The sequence below is a fragment of the Mus pahari genome, chromosome 21, assembly GCF_900095145.1.
Source record: "Mus pahari chromosome 21, PAHARI_EIJ_v1.1, whole genome shotgun sequence".
Taxonomy (NCBI): domain Eukaryota; kingdom Metazoa; phylum Chordata; class Mammalia; order Rodentia; family Muridae; genus Mus; species Mus pahari.
In genome coordinates, this window is record NC_034610.1 from 8648837 (window position 1) to 8665605 (window position 16769).

Genomic DNA, 16769 nt, shown 5'->3' on the forward strand with positions numbered 1-16769 from the left:
TTCATCTGTCCTTGAGCATGGAGTAGAGTGTGTGTGTGTGTGTGTGTGTGTGTGTGTGTGTATTTCTGTTTCACTTCCCGTCTTAATTTCCTGTTGAAAAATGAGCAGTTTAACTCAGATCCAAGTTAGACTCTTGACCTGGAAGGTCATCGAAGCGCCTTATTATAGCACACTCCTGGGACTCTCTGGCTCTGGTGTGAGGGTGGAGTCAAACCCAGGGCCTTAGGAGGCCAGGACCTGGCTCTTCTCAGCAGGATACCAGGAAACCTTGGTCCCTAATGCAGGAACCACATGAAAAGAAGCCTCTGCTTCAGGCAGGCCCTAGAGGAGCTGCTCTCAAGGAAGCACCAGGCTGGTCTGGCCTGTCTGAGGAAGTCTGGGCTTGCCCCTTGGCAGCATGAATATGCATGGAAGTGCCTTCCTGCCTGAAAGCTTTAGGAATTCAAAGAAGAAAATCAGTCACTATAAAAATGTCACCTTTAGGGCTGGAGAGATGGCTCAGTGGATAAGAGCACACTGACCCTTCTTTCAAAGGTCCTGAGTTCAATTCCCAACAACCACATGGTGGCTCACAACCATCTGTAATGGGATCTGATGCCCTCTTCTGGTGTGTCTGAAGACAGCAACATTGTACTCACATACATAAAATGAATAAATAAATCTTTTTTTTTTTTAAAAAAGCAATTTATTTCAAACCATCAATGAGGAACTTCTTTCCTCAGTGTGCCCTTCTCTAGCTGCAAGTGCTGTGTCTTGTCCTCCTCTGTCCCATTTGATGAGATAGACATGATTTATGCTGGGACACACCTGCCATGAGCTCAAGAGGTACCATGAGCCTCAGTGTTGGCTGAGTGAAGAAGACAGCCCCCTCTTACCATCATAAAGCAGGTAGACTGGAGCTTAGCAGGTAGCAAAGACCTTTCGGATGGGTTCTGCTCCTCATGCACAGTGAACCAACAGGAAATGAGCTCTTGAAGGAAGGAATTGTCGTGTTGGCTGAGGTGTAGTATATGGCCTGTTACCCCAGTCTCTAGTCTTTGAGTCAGTCTATAGTAGGCCACTCTCCCCTGTGGCTCAGTGACCTAAGCTGTACTCTCTCTATAATCCATAGAAAGAGGCTGCATAGTGGGGAGACGTCTGCACAAGAGGGACTTGATGTCTGTCTGTAGTAACTGGGTCTAAGTGTCATATTTGCCTGGTTACTGGGGTGTATGTATGTATGTATATATGTGTGCATACATATGTGTATGCATGTGTCCTGAGTTCTGTTTTATCCAGTCTAATAGCCCAAGTGTATTTATTTATATTATCATTTATTGTGGAAAAATTTCATCTTAGCTAAACCATTTGGAGGGCTCTAAGAGGTTTATCTTACTAAGAGTTTTATCTCTGATTTTATCATTATTAGTGATATATACTCCTATTTTACACTTCTTGGCTTCAAGTGTTCAGTACTTTCTACTGTACTGATATTTTTTCGGTCTGGTACCAGAGCAGACTTGAGAGTCACAGAGTGTCAGGGTGTTCTAACACATTTGCCTCTGGTAAGCAGGTTATTCATAAGTAAGTGTGCATATCCATATCTGTGAATGCATGAGAAGAGCAAAGCCAACAGCTGCCTGATCCTCTCAGCTCAGTTGTCTTAGGACTGACCCAGAATGTGCAGCCCTGACTTTTCCTCATGAGCTTGATGCTGGAGTAAACTGCAGTGCAAACACTGGGTTTTCTTTCTGCTAGAGATGCCCCTGTGTCTAGTTAATGTGTGTTAGAAGAAAACGGAGCTGATAAATATTTCAACAACCAATCACCTTCCATATCTTTTCTCCCTAGGAAGTTAACAGCTGCCGAGACTCTCTGGATTACTGGACAATACATGGACTATGGCAAGCATCTAATACAGTAAAACTAATGAAGCAGTTGGGAAAAGCTACCTTGGATCTAGTCGCCATAAGTAGAACTGTTATGCTTGATAGATATTTCTTCAGCTGACCAGATTCATATGAATATATTCATGTACATATGAATATATTTCCTTTTATCTTATGTATATGATATTTTCCTTGCATGTATATTTGTGCACCATGTGTGTAACCAGGTTCTTGCAGAGGCCAGAAGTGGACATCATCCCTGGGATTGGAGTTACAGGCAGTTGTGAACCACCATGTGGGTGCTGGGAATTTAACACAGGTCCTCTGCTTCCAGAGTAGCCCATGCTCTTAACTACTGAGACTTTCTCCAACCCCTGAGTATCGTAGATAAGTAAGGATCTTGGGTCCTTTCTTACTTTATTCTTGGGGCCTATTATAAATAAATACTTAAAATGTTAGATCACTAGATAGACAAATACACAGTTTTACACACTTTACAAGCAGCCAATTCCCCTCCACCATGTCTGTGCATTCTCTTTCATTCTGTGTCGATGCATACACCTGTAGTACCTGTAGTATCGGAGTATGCATATGACCTTGCCACTGTTAGAGTGGATATGGCCCATACACCCTCAGATCCTCGGGTAGGAAAGAGCTGAGACTGGGCTCCATCCAGAGCTATTCCCTGTTTCTTCTGCTGACAATCCAGCTTGTCTGTTCTGTTCCTGGCCTTGTTTGATTCTACCGGTTCCTTTTCAGAACAGAGTCAAAACTATTTGCCCAGAACTGTTGTTTGTTGGCTGCCTAGTGTGGAGTGAGGAGGTCCAGATCAGAATTTCTGTTTTATGCAGATTTCGATGAAATTCCTTCCTAGTGCCTTATATAGAACATCCTAACTGAGACTATTGTTTCTTCTTTTTCATAAAATTTGGATTTCAAGGCCCGATAGAGCAGAAGATTGTAACCAGTCCTGGCACTTTGACTTAGACGAGATTAAGGTATCGATCTTTCTGTTGTACTCTTATTGCAATAGAATGGTGAACTAAATGAACTCTTTCAAACATGTACCTTCAAAGTTATGTTTAAGTTTAAAAAATACAGGGTCAGGAAGGAATTCTCTAGGACTGAACTCCTGGGTCTGTTTAGTAATTACTATCTACAACAATCACAGAAGCTCAAAAACAAGAAAATCAACCTTCTTCCTTCTTGTTTTCAGCTTGAGTAAACTGATAGACGCGAACTCAGGTGGGAGCAGGGTCTGTCCTGGCTGCATAGACCCTGAGGCTTACCTACCTGCCAGCCCTAGCTAGTCCTTGGCCCTGGGGCTTCTGGGTCAGTGAGTAAATGGGCAGCTGGTCTGTGTGGCCTAGGGTGAGTCATTTGCAGACAACTGTGGCTAGGAGAGTAGGCACACGGTACCCAGGCTGGTCTTTTCTGGCCATAGGTGGCCTGAGATTCTAAGTAGGATCTCTGAGCAAGGAGGAAATGGTGGGCCTGCCTCTTCATTAGCAAAGCCCCTAGGTTAGGAGTCAGTTGTGAGCGTGAGAGAGATTTAACAGGCGTGCTCTGGGAGTCGTGTGGCATGCCGGAGGTACTCCTACACATTCATCTTTCCTTAAGGGACACCAACAATTCTGTATATGGTCATATGTCAGGGTGACTGGGGTGGCGTAGAGCACATGGCAGGCCTGACAGGTGAGCGTTAGAGAGCCGAACATTCTGTTGTTGGGTGACAGGCGTGGCTGACCTTTCCTGAGTGTGTGGATGTGCACACACGGAAGCTCTCACACTGAGGCGGTCACTGCGCTGTCAGTCCTTTACTTGGGGTGCACCATGCAAGATTGCCATGGCATATAAAAACTCTGCACAGACGACTTCAGGCTTCTCGTGTTTCTCAAGAGTCTAGGCCAGGTCTCCAGGGAACAGATGCTGAGGTAGAAGTAGATGGTGAGACTAAACCTAATGGAACATGACTGTCACTTAATAAAAGTGCATTTTTCTTACAGCCAGAATTATTCAGTGTCTATAGAGATTGTAAAACATTGCCAGTGTCCACTATATTGCAAGTCATCACATCGAGGTATTAGGCAAAGTTTTCAGTTCTCTCAATAGTTGAGCCTTGGATAAACCTCATCGGCTAAGATACTGTTGTTACACAACACTGGACTCAGCATGTAAAAGCTGATGAGAGAGGGAGCAATGAGGGGGAGGTCAGGAGAAGTGGGGTTTCCATAGTAACCATGGGTTAGGTAGCCTAGAAGGGAGGTCAGAGCAGTGGGGTTGAGCTGCCTTTTGTTAGGGCCCCTTGTAGTAGCCATGCCCTACTGTCCCCCAGAAAGTCCTGGCTTCCTTCTGCAGTATTAGTGTTCAGTGTAGTGTCTCCCCAGCAGGAATGTGCCCTAGCTTGGCTGTTGTAGTTACATCACTCTTGGTTATCCCCAGAGGTCTGACTTGGGCTGGAGCCAGGTTGAGGGAAGGGGCTATGAGGAGGCACATGGAACTGACAGGTGGGGCAGGCAGCATTGTAGAGGAGGAGGCGGCAGGTCTGTGCTTACGTGGGGTGGGGAGGCTGGCTGGCAGGGTTTGGTGTGGAGGATCAGGGGAAAGCCAGGGTATCCTCCTATACACCTTTATCTGCATTCCCTTTCACTGAAGTTCTTTTGTCTCTGCTTGTATAGACAGTGAAAACTGAGCTCGAGTCCTTGTGCCCGTGTTACTACCTGACTACCTGCCAGATTAGAAGGGTGCGGGCTGCCTTGCTCAAGCGCCTCTGGAAATCAGGGTCTGGTGCTTGTTTTTTTGTTTTTGTTTTTGTTTTTTATAGACATTTATTTTAGAGTTGTTTTATATAAACAGAAAAACCAAGTGCAAAGTACAGACTGAGTATTCCTCACTGTTACCATCCATCCATGTGCTGTATTCTTACAAATGAGCCAGGATTGATCCCACACTATTAACTGAAGTTATATCCTGCATTAGGATTCATACCTTATGCTGTAGTTTTTGGGTCTTAACAAGTCAGGAGGGTAACTATCCTGTGGAGAGGTATCACTGCCTAAAGTCCATGTTCACCTTCCAACCTCCTCTTGTCAGTCTTGATATTCATGGCTGCCGCAGGCTGGACTCAGTTGGTCCCTCAACCTGCGTGAGAATCAGGGTTCTGGTACTCAATGGGCAAGGAGTTGGCGGGGTGACAAACCGACTGAATCTGAGTGTAATTTCTCAAGGCGAGGATCAGACTTATATTACAGAAGAAAACAAGGAAGTTAAGTGATACATTTAAGGTCATCCAAGGTACATTGAGGTTACCCGATGCAAAATGACTCTACACAAAACAGAAATACATTACATAAAATTTGACAGGAACCAGGCAGTGTTTACAACTGGGATAAAAATCAGTGTTTACAACTGTGATGAAAAGCAGCCCCACCTAAGGTCAGTTTATTCTTAGAAGCCAGGGGCAAGGGCTTTATGACCTTGCCATAGTTAATCTACCTTCACCCTAGACCATTATGAATTCCAGCATATGGGAGTGGCTAATCTGTTATTCTAAGTATTTACTCTAGTTCCTTCTTAGACCACAACCTTCCTTCTTCCTAGGCCATTGTAAATTCCTGCACATGGGAGTGATTGTTATTCTAAGTGATTTTGTGGGGGACTTCCTTCTATTAAGTAATGGAGTCTGCCATATATAACTATAATAAGAATTCTAAACTTACTTTGCTAAGCTTACCCTGAAATTTCTAACTCTTATGTAGTAGATAGTAANGCCTGATTTCTTTCACTATCTCTCTTTCAATACTGGAGGCAGTTCATCTGAATAGGTAACATTCTTATTAAATTTCAAGCCCAGGGTCAGCTCAAGGACTGCTTAGGACATTGGTAAAGGCAAGGAAGCAAAGTTCAATGTAACTTAGGTATTTGTCAAATCATTCCTTGGAGGCACCTATAATAAAACAATACTGAAAGCACACATCCGTTCACCAGCTGACATAGGGACACTTTTGGAGCACTCGTGCTACGGGATGCCAAGGCTTCAGGAGACTAAGTTTCCATGAAACTTTTTGCCTCAGGGCTGGGTCCAAGCTTTGGGGCTTGCCACACAGACTTCACTGGAGTGGGTGTGGCACACGGCAAACCATGGGTCTCATTGTGTCACAATTTGCCCTTTCCAGAATGTCTTGTGGTTGGAGCCATGCAGTGCATAGCTTTCTCAGACCACAGCTATCACTGATGGCAAAGCTCCTTATGCATCTGTGGATTCAGAGCCCATCTCTTCCTCAGCTCATTATTCTCTGAGGGCTTGTGTTTTCACGACTTTACCGTGCTTCATGCAGGATAAGCACAAAATCATTTTGCTCACTTAAGTTGTCAGAGATCTAACGCTTTTTGTTTAATATATTGGTTTGTTAAATTTGCTTAGACGTTTTGAGTTGTTAGGTCTTGGGTAAATGTTCTGTTTAAATTATGTATAGGACCTTTTGCGAGACATGAAGATCTACTGGCCCGATGTGATTCACCCGTCTTCTAATCGCAGCCAATTCTGGTAAGTCTGCGTTTCTGTTGGCCATATGCATTTTAAACAAAGGTAGGAGAGTTGGTAAGTGTTTTGGATGACAGCTTGTGGGAGGCATAAAGACTAGATGAGAGAGCCTGTCTCTGGAGGCTGGGAGCTGCCTGTTTATTGTTAAAGGACTGGTCTGTTACTTTGGACACTTCTCTCCAGCAGGTTAAAAATGAGGAGGTCAGGTAGGATTTATATTGTGAACTTGTTTTCTAATCTATTGTTATTTCACTTATTACTTCATTGAAAGAGTCCCATTTCCTGAAATGTAACTAAATCAAATGCTTGCATATTTAAAAATCAGTCTGAATCAGACACATACAGAGAGGGAGCATGCCTTAAAATAGTGATGTCACGGAGACCTGGGTCAGAGAGAAGGTGGGAGTCTCACAGGGATGGTCTTCCAGGTCAGCAGGAGCAGAGCCCAGAATTAACTCAACTGCTTGGGAAGCATTGTTTTTTAAAAGAGGATAAAGTTGACTCAGATGAAGGCAATTTTTTTTTGACATCTTCCAATATGAAATATTATTATAGCTAGTACTATTTTCCAGATATCTTAATTAAACCCAGAAACATTTCTGTTTTGTAGGATTTTGGGAGGAATAAAATGCTTAAGTTTGGCAAAATGCTACAAAGCAGTAGGATGTAAGGGATGCCCCTGCCCTGGATCATGGTATGGAGTATGACTTCTTCTTGAAGGGTGCTAAGTAGGGTCTGTGGACTGTAACGTGAAGGTTGGCATCAGCCCTAGCTAAACAGAATGCTCAGTGAAGGCTTGGGTGACGAGTAGCTTCCTGGGCTGAATCTAGGTCGTCCCTCACACTGACTGCTTTCTGTTTTTTGTTTTTGTTTTTGTTTTTTGTTGTTGTTGTTGTTTATTTTTCAAGAAGTATATTTTCTTTTTTCTTTTTTTTTTCTTTTTTTAGATATTTTCTTTATTACTGACTGCTTTCCCAATGAGCTCAGTTCCCAGCGTTATTTTTAGTTCTGGGAAGGCAGCTCACTCAGTGGCTCAGGCAAGCTCACTTTGTAGCCCCGGCAAGTCCTGAACTTGTCTTCCATATCCTGTAGTCTAGGAAGTATTTCAACTTAATGTCTGTAATGAATGGAGGTGAGGGAAAACGAAAAGTCGTTTATATGTAGGACCTCTCAGTGTGCTTGAAATGATGAATTGTGGTGCGCGTCAGCTTTCTGTAACTGAGACAAATATCCCAGAGACGTCAGATGGAGAGAGAAGATTTGGTGGGCCTGTGCTCGACAGAGATTTAAGTCTGATTGATTCTGTTGCCTTTTGGCTTTTTCAGCCCAGTACATCATTGTGGGGCGTGTACAGAGGCCGAAGTTCACCTCGTGGGAACACAAACACATACAGGAAGAGGGGTGTCGCAGTGTCTTCTTAGGCACATCTTTCAGTGGCCTGAATTCTTCTCAGAGATCACATCTTTATGATTTTACATCACTAGCTAGAGACCAGGCCTTTAATGTATGGGTCAGACAGAACACTCCAGAACCAAGCTGTAGCAGTAATTATGTAAAATAGGATTCCAGTTGTACACCATGACTGAGGCAGTCTGACCTTATGGCTTGAAATAAATCAGTACAAATAAGACAGGCGCTTCTGTGCATGGAGACCTATACAGCTCCACAGCATGGGCAAAATAGGAATTTAGTTTTGTGTTTTATTAGTGGCAAACTGATTTGCCTTTTCATTTTTAAGTTGGATGTTAAAAATGACAGACTTGTCACACATGACTTGTCCATTAGTGTTTGTAATTGGGTGAGCCTGGTGCTGTGTTCCCCTTGAGCGTTCTTTGGCTACCTTGGCATTCTTGAGAGCTTCATTACACTCCAGTGATCAGGGTGAAGGAAAGCTCTTAGACAACATTTAACTCCAGTTAAAAAATAGTGTCCTTTCAAAAACTGTTTATTATGTGTGGGGTTATTTTGCCTGCATGCGTTTATGTGTACCATGTTACCCAAGGTGGTCAGAAGAGAAGAATGTCAGAGCCATTGGAAATGGAGCTGTGGACGGTGAAAGCTGTCGTGTGAATGCTGGGAATGGAACCTGGGTTCTCAGCAAGAGCAGCATGCACTCTCTTAACTGCTAAGTCATTGTTCCTGTGTGTGTGTGTGTGTGTGTCTTTGTGTGTGTGTGTGTGTGGTCTTTGTGTGTTGGAGCTCATGGAGGGCAGAACTTTCTCATTCATAAACTAACAGTACTATTTCCTTTTGCAGAATTCTGTAAAACAGTAAAGAATGCAAAATGTTTATAAAACCTAGTCCTGGGGCAAATGCAGGAAGACAGTCAGACTTAGAGTGAGTTACGCAGCAGGACCCTGTCTCAAAACCCAGACCCCCGGAACCAGCCAACACACAACGACAAAGCGTCTTGATTAGATACAAGGAATTACCGTTACATATGTTTTGTAATACAATAACTACTAACTGTTTGCAGGTGTTTCCCTGAGTTTCTTTGTTTACTGCAGGCTTCGGGAGAATATGTGAGTGCTGTTAACTATTAGAATTAGGAGAGGGAGGCTGACAGGGAATGGGCTCTGATGGTGCTGGTGGTGACAAGCCACCCTGCCTCCTCTTTGTCCTTATGCTGAACCAGGCCTGGATTGTGCCACTCTCTGGAATTCCCTGGCTTATGCACTGGCTCTGCAGAGGGCCACATAGTACTGTGTAATGTGGCAGGTGTCTCAACAGTGACATTTTCTTCTTTCTTAGTTAGTTTGTTGTTATTTGAGTATCTGTGATTGTAGAGATGGCCTGGAAGTGATTTGTAATGGAAAACATGAAACGATTGAGCGGTGCTCTTTGGAAGTCGTTGCACGTGGCTGGGCCTTGGCCTTAGCACCGGCATCTGTCCTTCCTGCTTTGCGAAGGTTGCGTGTGACAGCTCTGTTTGAGAGGTCTTACCTGAGCATTATACTGTGACTCTCACAGGAAACATGAGTGGGTTAAGCACGGCACCTGTGCTGCCCAGGTGGACGCCCTCAATTCCGAGAAGAAGTACTTTGGGAAGAGCCTGGATCTGTACAAGCAGATTGACCTCAACAGGTGGGTGCACGCCTCTCTCCAGGCCTTTTGTCGTTGACCTGAGCGCAGGCCACCGGGAATGAGTGTGGGGCACTCCCGCTCACAGCCTCAAATGTGTGGTCCCTGGAAGTGGTGTGGTGGCCTCATTGCTGGGAAGGACTAGAGACCCTGACACCTCTGACCACTCTGGGTTATGACCACAGAGTGCAGGCTCAGGCGGCCTCATGGTACTGTCTTGTCATCAGTGAGTCAGCCCCAGGGAAGGGAAGACTGACAGGCACGCTATAACTCTGGAAAAGTTGCTCCTTAAGATTACTTCCCTAGAGACACCGAGCATCGGTAGATCTTTGTGTCTGGTTATACTGCTCATAGAACAGAGGGAGGCGGAGGGCAAGCGTCCTTCAAGCCCTAGAAATGAGCCAAACCCATGTAGACGTTTACTACCATCCTTGACCTCTGTTTCTGGACCAGGGGAATATATTGTCATTACACTAAAGAGTGTGTGACAGAGACACACCCTGCAATGGCAGTGGGCTGGCCTGACTCTTCATCTAGACATGTCTGCTGAGCCAAGTGTATTAAGTGCTTCTTACTCATTTATATTTTGAATTTATTATTTATTTGTTATTAAGTGTATTGCATGCATGTGTGCATGAGTGTATACATGCGTGTACCACAGTACATGTGTGGAGGTCTGGGGACAACTTTGTGGAGATGGTTCTCTTCTACCTTTCCACAGGCTCTGGGTATTGAACCCAGTTTGTTAGGCTTCTGTGGGAAGTGCTTTTACCTGCCGAGTCATCTTGCTGCCTCTCAAGTTGTCGTTCTGTGACTGAATGTTATAAGCCAGTGAACTGTGAGAGAGTGGTGAGGGCATCACATGGATCCCAGGCTAGCCCAGTGTGAATGTAGACAGTCTTTCGGAGGGCGTCACACGGGAGCCCAGCCTGCCATGTCCTGAATGTAGATAGCCTCCAAAACTGTAGGCTGAAGCCTTCATCCCCGGGGGTCTGGGCCACGAGTGTGGCGTGCTCACGAATGGAGTGAGCTCCCTTACCGCAGAGCCTGGAGCTGGAGAGATGGGTAATCCTCCCTATGTAAAGACACAGATGTATAGACTGTGAGGACTGAATGGCTGCTGCTGCCGAGAGACTTCACAGTGTCTGCACTCTGCTGGTCATCCGTACAGCCTGTTCTAGTCAGAGCAATTCTCCTTCGGGGGGAATAACCCCGAGATCCTTTGCTCATCCATCATGTTTAAGGTTCATGAATTAGATCTGCTTGAGGATGACTAAGCCATTGGTTCCATGGAAAATGCTTTGCCTCTGGAGCACGGAGAGCACTCGTGACGACGTCTCACCATCTCACACAGTCTTCTGTGTCATTTTGCTCACAGGTAACCGTAAAGCCACCAGCCATCAAGGCACAGGGCTGCAGAGGCTTTGTGATCCTTTCTGACATAAAACCTCTGTAGATCTTTTCTCCATGACATAAAAAGAATGGTGGGCAGTGATTAGATTTTGGAGTTCCTTCTGTCTTTTAAATTTTTGTATTATTAGGCTGGTATGGTGGCCTATACTTTTAATCCCAGCACTTTGGAGGCAGAGGCAGGTGGGTGTCTAAGGGTGAGGCCAACCTGATCTGCATAGCAAGTTCTAGGCCAACCTAGGCTACATAGTGAGCCTCTGCCTCAAAACAAAAGAAAACACCCAGACATCTTCATTAAGTATATGCAGTAGGAGCTACATACCAGCATGTGCGACAAGTCCTCAGTGCTGTGAGTTGTGTATGTAGTTTATTTTGCCTGTGCGGTTTCTGAGAACACAGTATTCTCTTTCAGTAAGGATAAAACCATTGGAAACCCTGACTTCAGAAACCCACTGGGCGCTTCGGAGGGATCATCCTGTACTTCTGGAGCACAGGAAGGCAGCCGTGAAACAGAGGCTGCCCTTCCAGGAAGGCTGCCAGGCAGGCCCACAGAGAGCTGCCGCCGCCGAGAGCAGCCCCAGCCGACAGCCACAGTTGTTCTGAGTTGAAAATGGCCGAACTAAGTTGCTGCTATCTGTAGCCTTTAAAGCCTAGGAGTTTATAGAGCATTGACCCGTGAAACACTACTTTATGGGGTCACAGACACTCATTGCCACACACCTGGTTGTCAGCAAGTCATCCCAGCCAGGGGCCTGCTACATGAAGGCTCCCTCAGTAGTGCCTGCTTAAAATGACAAAGTTGAAGACGAATGATTGCTCTCCCCAGTTTCCCCATGCAAATGTAGGATTCCTATCTGTTTCATAAGATACAAACAAGGCATCATAGACCATACATCATGCTTACTCACTACTTAGTGGAAAAGCTACTGTGAGGGGTTCTCAGAGCACGTGCAAGTGCACACATGGGCTAGCACACAGCTGTCTTCACTCAGAAGAGCACATGACACAGCTCGGCCTGTCTTTCTCCACTTTATTCCTGGGCTGCCTGCATCAGGTGGGTAGTGTATGACCACCGGTGCTAAGCAACACTTTTCAGTAATGCCATGAAAGTGCAGCAGTAAAACATCTGGTCACAAAATGTAATAACATGTTACCAAGTCTAATAACAAGTCTTCCCAAGGCACTGGTGTTATAGCTTAGAATAAATATTGTTTTGAAACTGGAGTATTTTATACTTTCTTGGAACCCATGTTGATCATATGCTGACGGCTAGGGCAGGCAGTGGCAAGCTTATATAGATTTGGGAGCATTTCTGGGGTTTTGGAGACCTTTCCTGCCTCCTCTTTCCTGCTTGTCCTTTGCTGCCACAGAGTGATGGCAAGCCAGCACTTAAGTCTTGCAGCCTCCAATCTACCCTCTCAGGCCACAATCCAAACTCACTCATGCAGGAAGCTATAGTGGACCGCTGAGAATTCCTTTGGAATGAGCCGTCTAGGGACCTTTACATTGTGCGGCCAGTATTTTAGTTTGTTTCCAGAAACTTGATGGGGTTCTAGGCTGTATGCGTTTAAATTCTTTGAAGATCTGGCCAGCGCAGTTCTTCAGGATAAGCCCAGAGTCACATGAGCAGGGATAAGGTGTCTTGTGGAGCTTGTATGACCAGTAGCTTGCACGGTGTTTGTGACTGGGGCGGGTGATGTTGGAATACTGTGTACTTCTGGAGAAGGCCATGTCGATAGCATGTTCCCAGGCCAGAAAAGAAGGGGATGGGAGTGACCTTTGCTGTCCTTGTTAACAGACTTATTGCTGGAATTCAGAAAAGACAGTCTTCTTCAAAAGCATCTTAATTTTCACTGAAATCCAATAAAAAGAACACAGTGTAATGTGCTTTTATAATGCAGCTGATTTTTAAATTTTATTTTAGTGTACTACAAAAATTTGGGATCAAGCCATCCATCAACTACTACCAGGTAAGTTTACCTTTATCTATGTAGTGTCTAGTGTGTGTGTGTCATTGGGGACATGTGGCAGGGTCCATTCATCTGCGGGCTGCACTTGGGTTTTAAAGGGACCCAGCACAAACCTCCTTGAAATGGGTTTTCCTTGGATTCTTTGTGTTTGCATAGGAGCATACACTATGGACTGCTTAGTCACTGGCTTGGAGGCACAGGCCCTTGATCCTCCAGGCCTCGGCACAGGGCAGAGCATGAGTCTGAAAAGGTGCATCCAACGTCATGGAGTTGGAGTGGAAGCGCCTCCATGCTTCATGTAAACTGTGTGACACAGGAAGTAGTGTCCCTTCTTACTGACCGAGAAGGACATGTGCAATGCGGATGCCTTCAACTCTGGATGGTCTGTTTTATGTCTGTCGCAGAGACGTGTCGCTCACAAAGCTTAAATGCTACCTGGGCTTACGGGCGAATTCGTAGATGGGCATTGTTACTCCGTCCTGTTGACAGTGTGCCAAGGAATCTGGCAGCTCTGTCTGCAGGACTGCATTCATTTTCCCAGTTGATTTGTTATCTTCCTCTATAGAGAGTAGGGTGTTGGAGCCTAGGCTTGAGGAAGGTGCTGTGGTGGCCAATTAAGTTAGAGCCTTCTGGACAACCTCAGGATGGGGGCTTGTAGGGCTTCCCCAAGCTCATCGGACTCCTGTTTAAGGTGATAAGGGGAAGGAATTGTAGTTTCACCTGGCTTGATGTTCAGAGATGATATCTGTGGTGATGGGAATGGCAAGTATTCCCTACTGCCTTGTGCATTTGGTAAGGTGGCAGGAATACCAGACAGTGGCTTGGTAAAATTCCAGATCCAAACGCATTTGACATACAGCAGGCTTTCTGTGAGGCGTTCCTAATGAAACATTGTCCTGACGTGTTCTGGTTGCCTGGTGTTAGGACAAAGGGAGAGCTGACCTCTAGGGAGAGCTGAGGCCGAGCCGTGTGGTTGCTGCTGCACTTGGCTTGATAGGACTCTGTAAGGGGAGGGATGATAAATGCAACCAGACAGTGTGAATTTAAGAGTCAAATGAGGCAGCAGAGTGGAATAGAAGAGGTACAAGAGGTGCTGCCAAAGTCCACAGCAGCGAGGCCAGGCAGATGTGGGTGGAGAAACGGCTGTTACAGAAGCCATAGCACAGAGACTGGGTACTGCGGATGGCCTCCTGGAGGGAAGGAGAGGAAGAGGAGGGAGCTCCACCTGGAGCATGATGGGATGTGTGTTTATCCTACGATGGTCGCAGCACACGGGGTCTAACTTTGTAGGTCACCGACGGGCGGTGGGTGCTCTGAGGAGCTGCTTTTTTTTTTTTTTTTTTTCCCCTGTGATGGAGTTCCCACTGCAGAGGAGGAGCACTGCAGAGGCAGAGCTCTGAGGAGGGGTAGCCTGGGGAAAAGCTTTGGGGATCCCAATCATCAGTTTGGTAAGGGCGGTTCTAGGTAAGGTAGCCTAGCAGGAGACGCTGGGCTAAGCTGGAGACAGGGAGCAATAGTGGAGGGAAAGGACGAGCCGAGAGCAGACAAACTGTTGATGATGCTTGGGCCTCCTGGGCAGAGCACAAATTGGCTGGTTGGTAGAGGCTTGGCCTTCAGTGATGAGTCCAGGACATCCTCAAACCTGACTTCAGGTTCTCTAGGCGTACAGGGGTGGGAGGCAGTGAGTGTGTGAGAATTCTCCTGTGGAAGCTCATGGCTAATGCTTTGGTTTAATATCAGCTTGCAGATTTCAAAGATGCCCTTACCAGAATCTATGGTGTGGTGCCGAAAATCCAGTGCCTTATGCCAGAACAGGTAAGACATGCGTTTTGTCACCCTCTCTCTCTCTCTATGGAAAAGATCACTTTACTTTCCTGATAGTTTTGTCTCCACTGTGGCATTTGTGGGACAGGGATGCATTTGGGTGTATTGTCTGTGTGTGCAAGCACATAGATGTCTTGAAATAACCTATGTGTTTCTAAAGTCCCTTCCCTGAGGGAGACATAAACATTTGCTTCCCCTCCTAAGGTCCCAACAACATACTGAGGTGTGATTCCACCAAAGTTCACTCTGGGGACCCAGGAGTTCATGGGACTTCGTTACAGAAGGCCACACCAGGATGTCTTTAGCTAGCAGGGATGAGGGCATTTACCAAGCCATGTGACAGACCCTTACGTCTAGTCGTCCTTGACTGTGTACTCAAGCCTCTCCTAGAGACCACGTGCAGTTAGTTGCAAACAATAGGTCTGGAGCCTGACCTGGAGCCACTGCTTTTGTTGTTTGCAAGTGGTCAAGTTTTGTGACTCCCAGATTGATAACAACAACCCAGGGCTCCTGAATTCTGAATCGCCTGCCTTTTCTGCTTTCAGGGAGAGAGTGTACAGACCGTTGGCCAGATAGAACTGTGCTTCACCAAGGACGATTTACATTTGCGGAACTGTAGTGAGCCAGAGGAGCAGCTGTCCTCCAGGGAGGACGCCTGGCTGGCCATGCAGGCTTCTTCTACACATGGGATGATGGTCTGTGAAGACGGGCCAATCTTCTACCCACCACCTACAAAGACCCAACATTGATGTCCACATTTTGGAAATATTTTGTGTTCCACAAAGTAAGAAAAGTTCACAAATCATTGCTTTCTAAAATTTTACTAAAAAGTTTCTTAAAATGTGTTTGGCTTTTTCTTGTGTGTGAAAGAGTTGGTTCTTTTTTTGTCCGCTCTGATTAGTAGGTAGGTGCTGCTCTGCTTGTTCCTGCCAGCTGGCTGCCACACAGCCGCTGTCAGCCTCGTTTCCTGTCCCACAGACAGCTGCTGTCGGCAGCCTCACTTCCTGTCCAGAAAAGCAAGATTCATGTTGCTAATAAGAACTTGAAAGTCTCAGCACAACAACTTTTTATTTTGGTCAAGTTTAAATTACTCTTTATATCAAATTAAAATGCATGTATGACCTGTGTGTGTGTGTGTGTGTGTATCTGTGTGCGTGCGCGCGCACGCGCATGTGTAGGTGCATATACTATGGCACCTATATAGAGGTAAGAGAAAAATTTGGGGGAGTCATTTTCTCTAGCATTAGGTTCTGGATATCAAACCCAGGTCATGTGAGAATTCACTTCGTGTTCTCAGAGAATAAGGAAATGCTCTTCAATAAAGTATATGTCTGCTCTGGCAGTCTGGCTAGTGCACAGACACTGGCCTTGCACAGAGACGTGACAGTTTATATGGATGTTGGGCTACAGCATTCTGCATACATTACCATCTGAAAATCTTTTAGGTCCCTGTCCCGAGTTAACTTTGAGCAATCAAACATGTTTTATAGAGAAAGACAATGCAAGCTTTGCCATCTTGGACAGACAGTGGGATTACATAGCGAAGCTACTGTCCCAGTTATCTTTGAAGTGGATAATGTTGCTCTTTTCAAGTCGTTATTACCCAGGATCCTCCTGTCTACCTGGCAGGATTCTGTTAATGGGGCCAGGACCGTGTGGGCAGGTGTTAACCAGTGCCATCCCCTTCGAACTTAGTGGTGGAAGGATGTTCTTTTGATATGGGAATAGGGCCTACTGACCAGGGTTGTCCTTTCTGTTATAGGAATAGGGACTAGTGGGTGGTGGCGATCTTAGGGAACAAATCTTAACAGAAACATATCCTAAGCAATCCTTAAACTTCAATTATGTTAGAATTTGTTTTCAGTTTCTAATAGGTATGGCTAGTATGCCAGTTATCTTCATTCCTTCAGCTAAATTCTACTTTTGTAACTTAATATTTCCTAAGCAACATTAATGGTCAATCTTTTATAACATTAGCTCATTACTCCCAGCCTCTTCCTTACCAGTCAGCCCTGTGGAGCCATGGCGCTATCTCACCAGCCTTATCCATTCTGCTTCCTTAACAGAACAGCG

At 45.5% G+C, this 16769-nt stretch overlaps 1 protein-coding gene across 2 annotated transcripts in view; it reads left to right on the forward strand.

The window, feature by feature from the left end:
• Rnaset2 (ribonuclease T2) overlaps window positions 1–16769 on the forward strand; it is a 54479-nt gene that overhangs the window by 3710 nt on the left and 34000 nt on the right. The window contains exons 3-9 of one of the 2 annotated variants that reach the window (XM_021221473.2): window positions 1831–1883; window positions 2809–2866; window positions 6344–6414; window positions 9382–9495; window positions 12827–12872; window positions 14613–14687; window positions 15242–15551. In XM_021221473.2, the coding sequence (XP_021077132.1) occupies window positions 1831–1883; window positions 2809–2866; window positions 6344–6414; window positions 9382–9495; window positions 12827–12872; window positions 14613–14687; window positions 15242–15445 (621 nt within the window). In that variant the 3' untranslated portion in view covers window positions 15446–15551. Of the gene's footprint in view, window positions 1–1830; window positions 1884–2808; window positions 2867–6343; window positions 6415–9381; window positions 9496–12826; window positions 12873–14612; window positions 14688–15241; window positions 15552–16769 lie in introns of those variants that run through there. The other variant, XM_021221474.1, reaches the window with a different exon arrangement.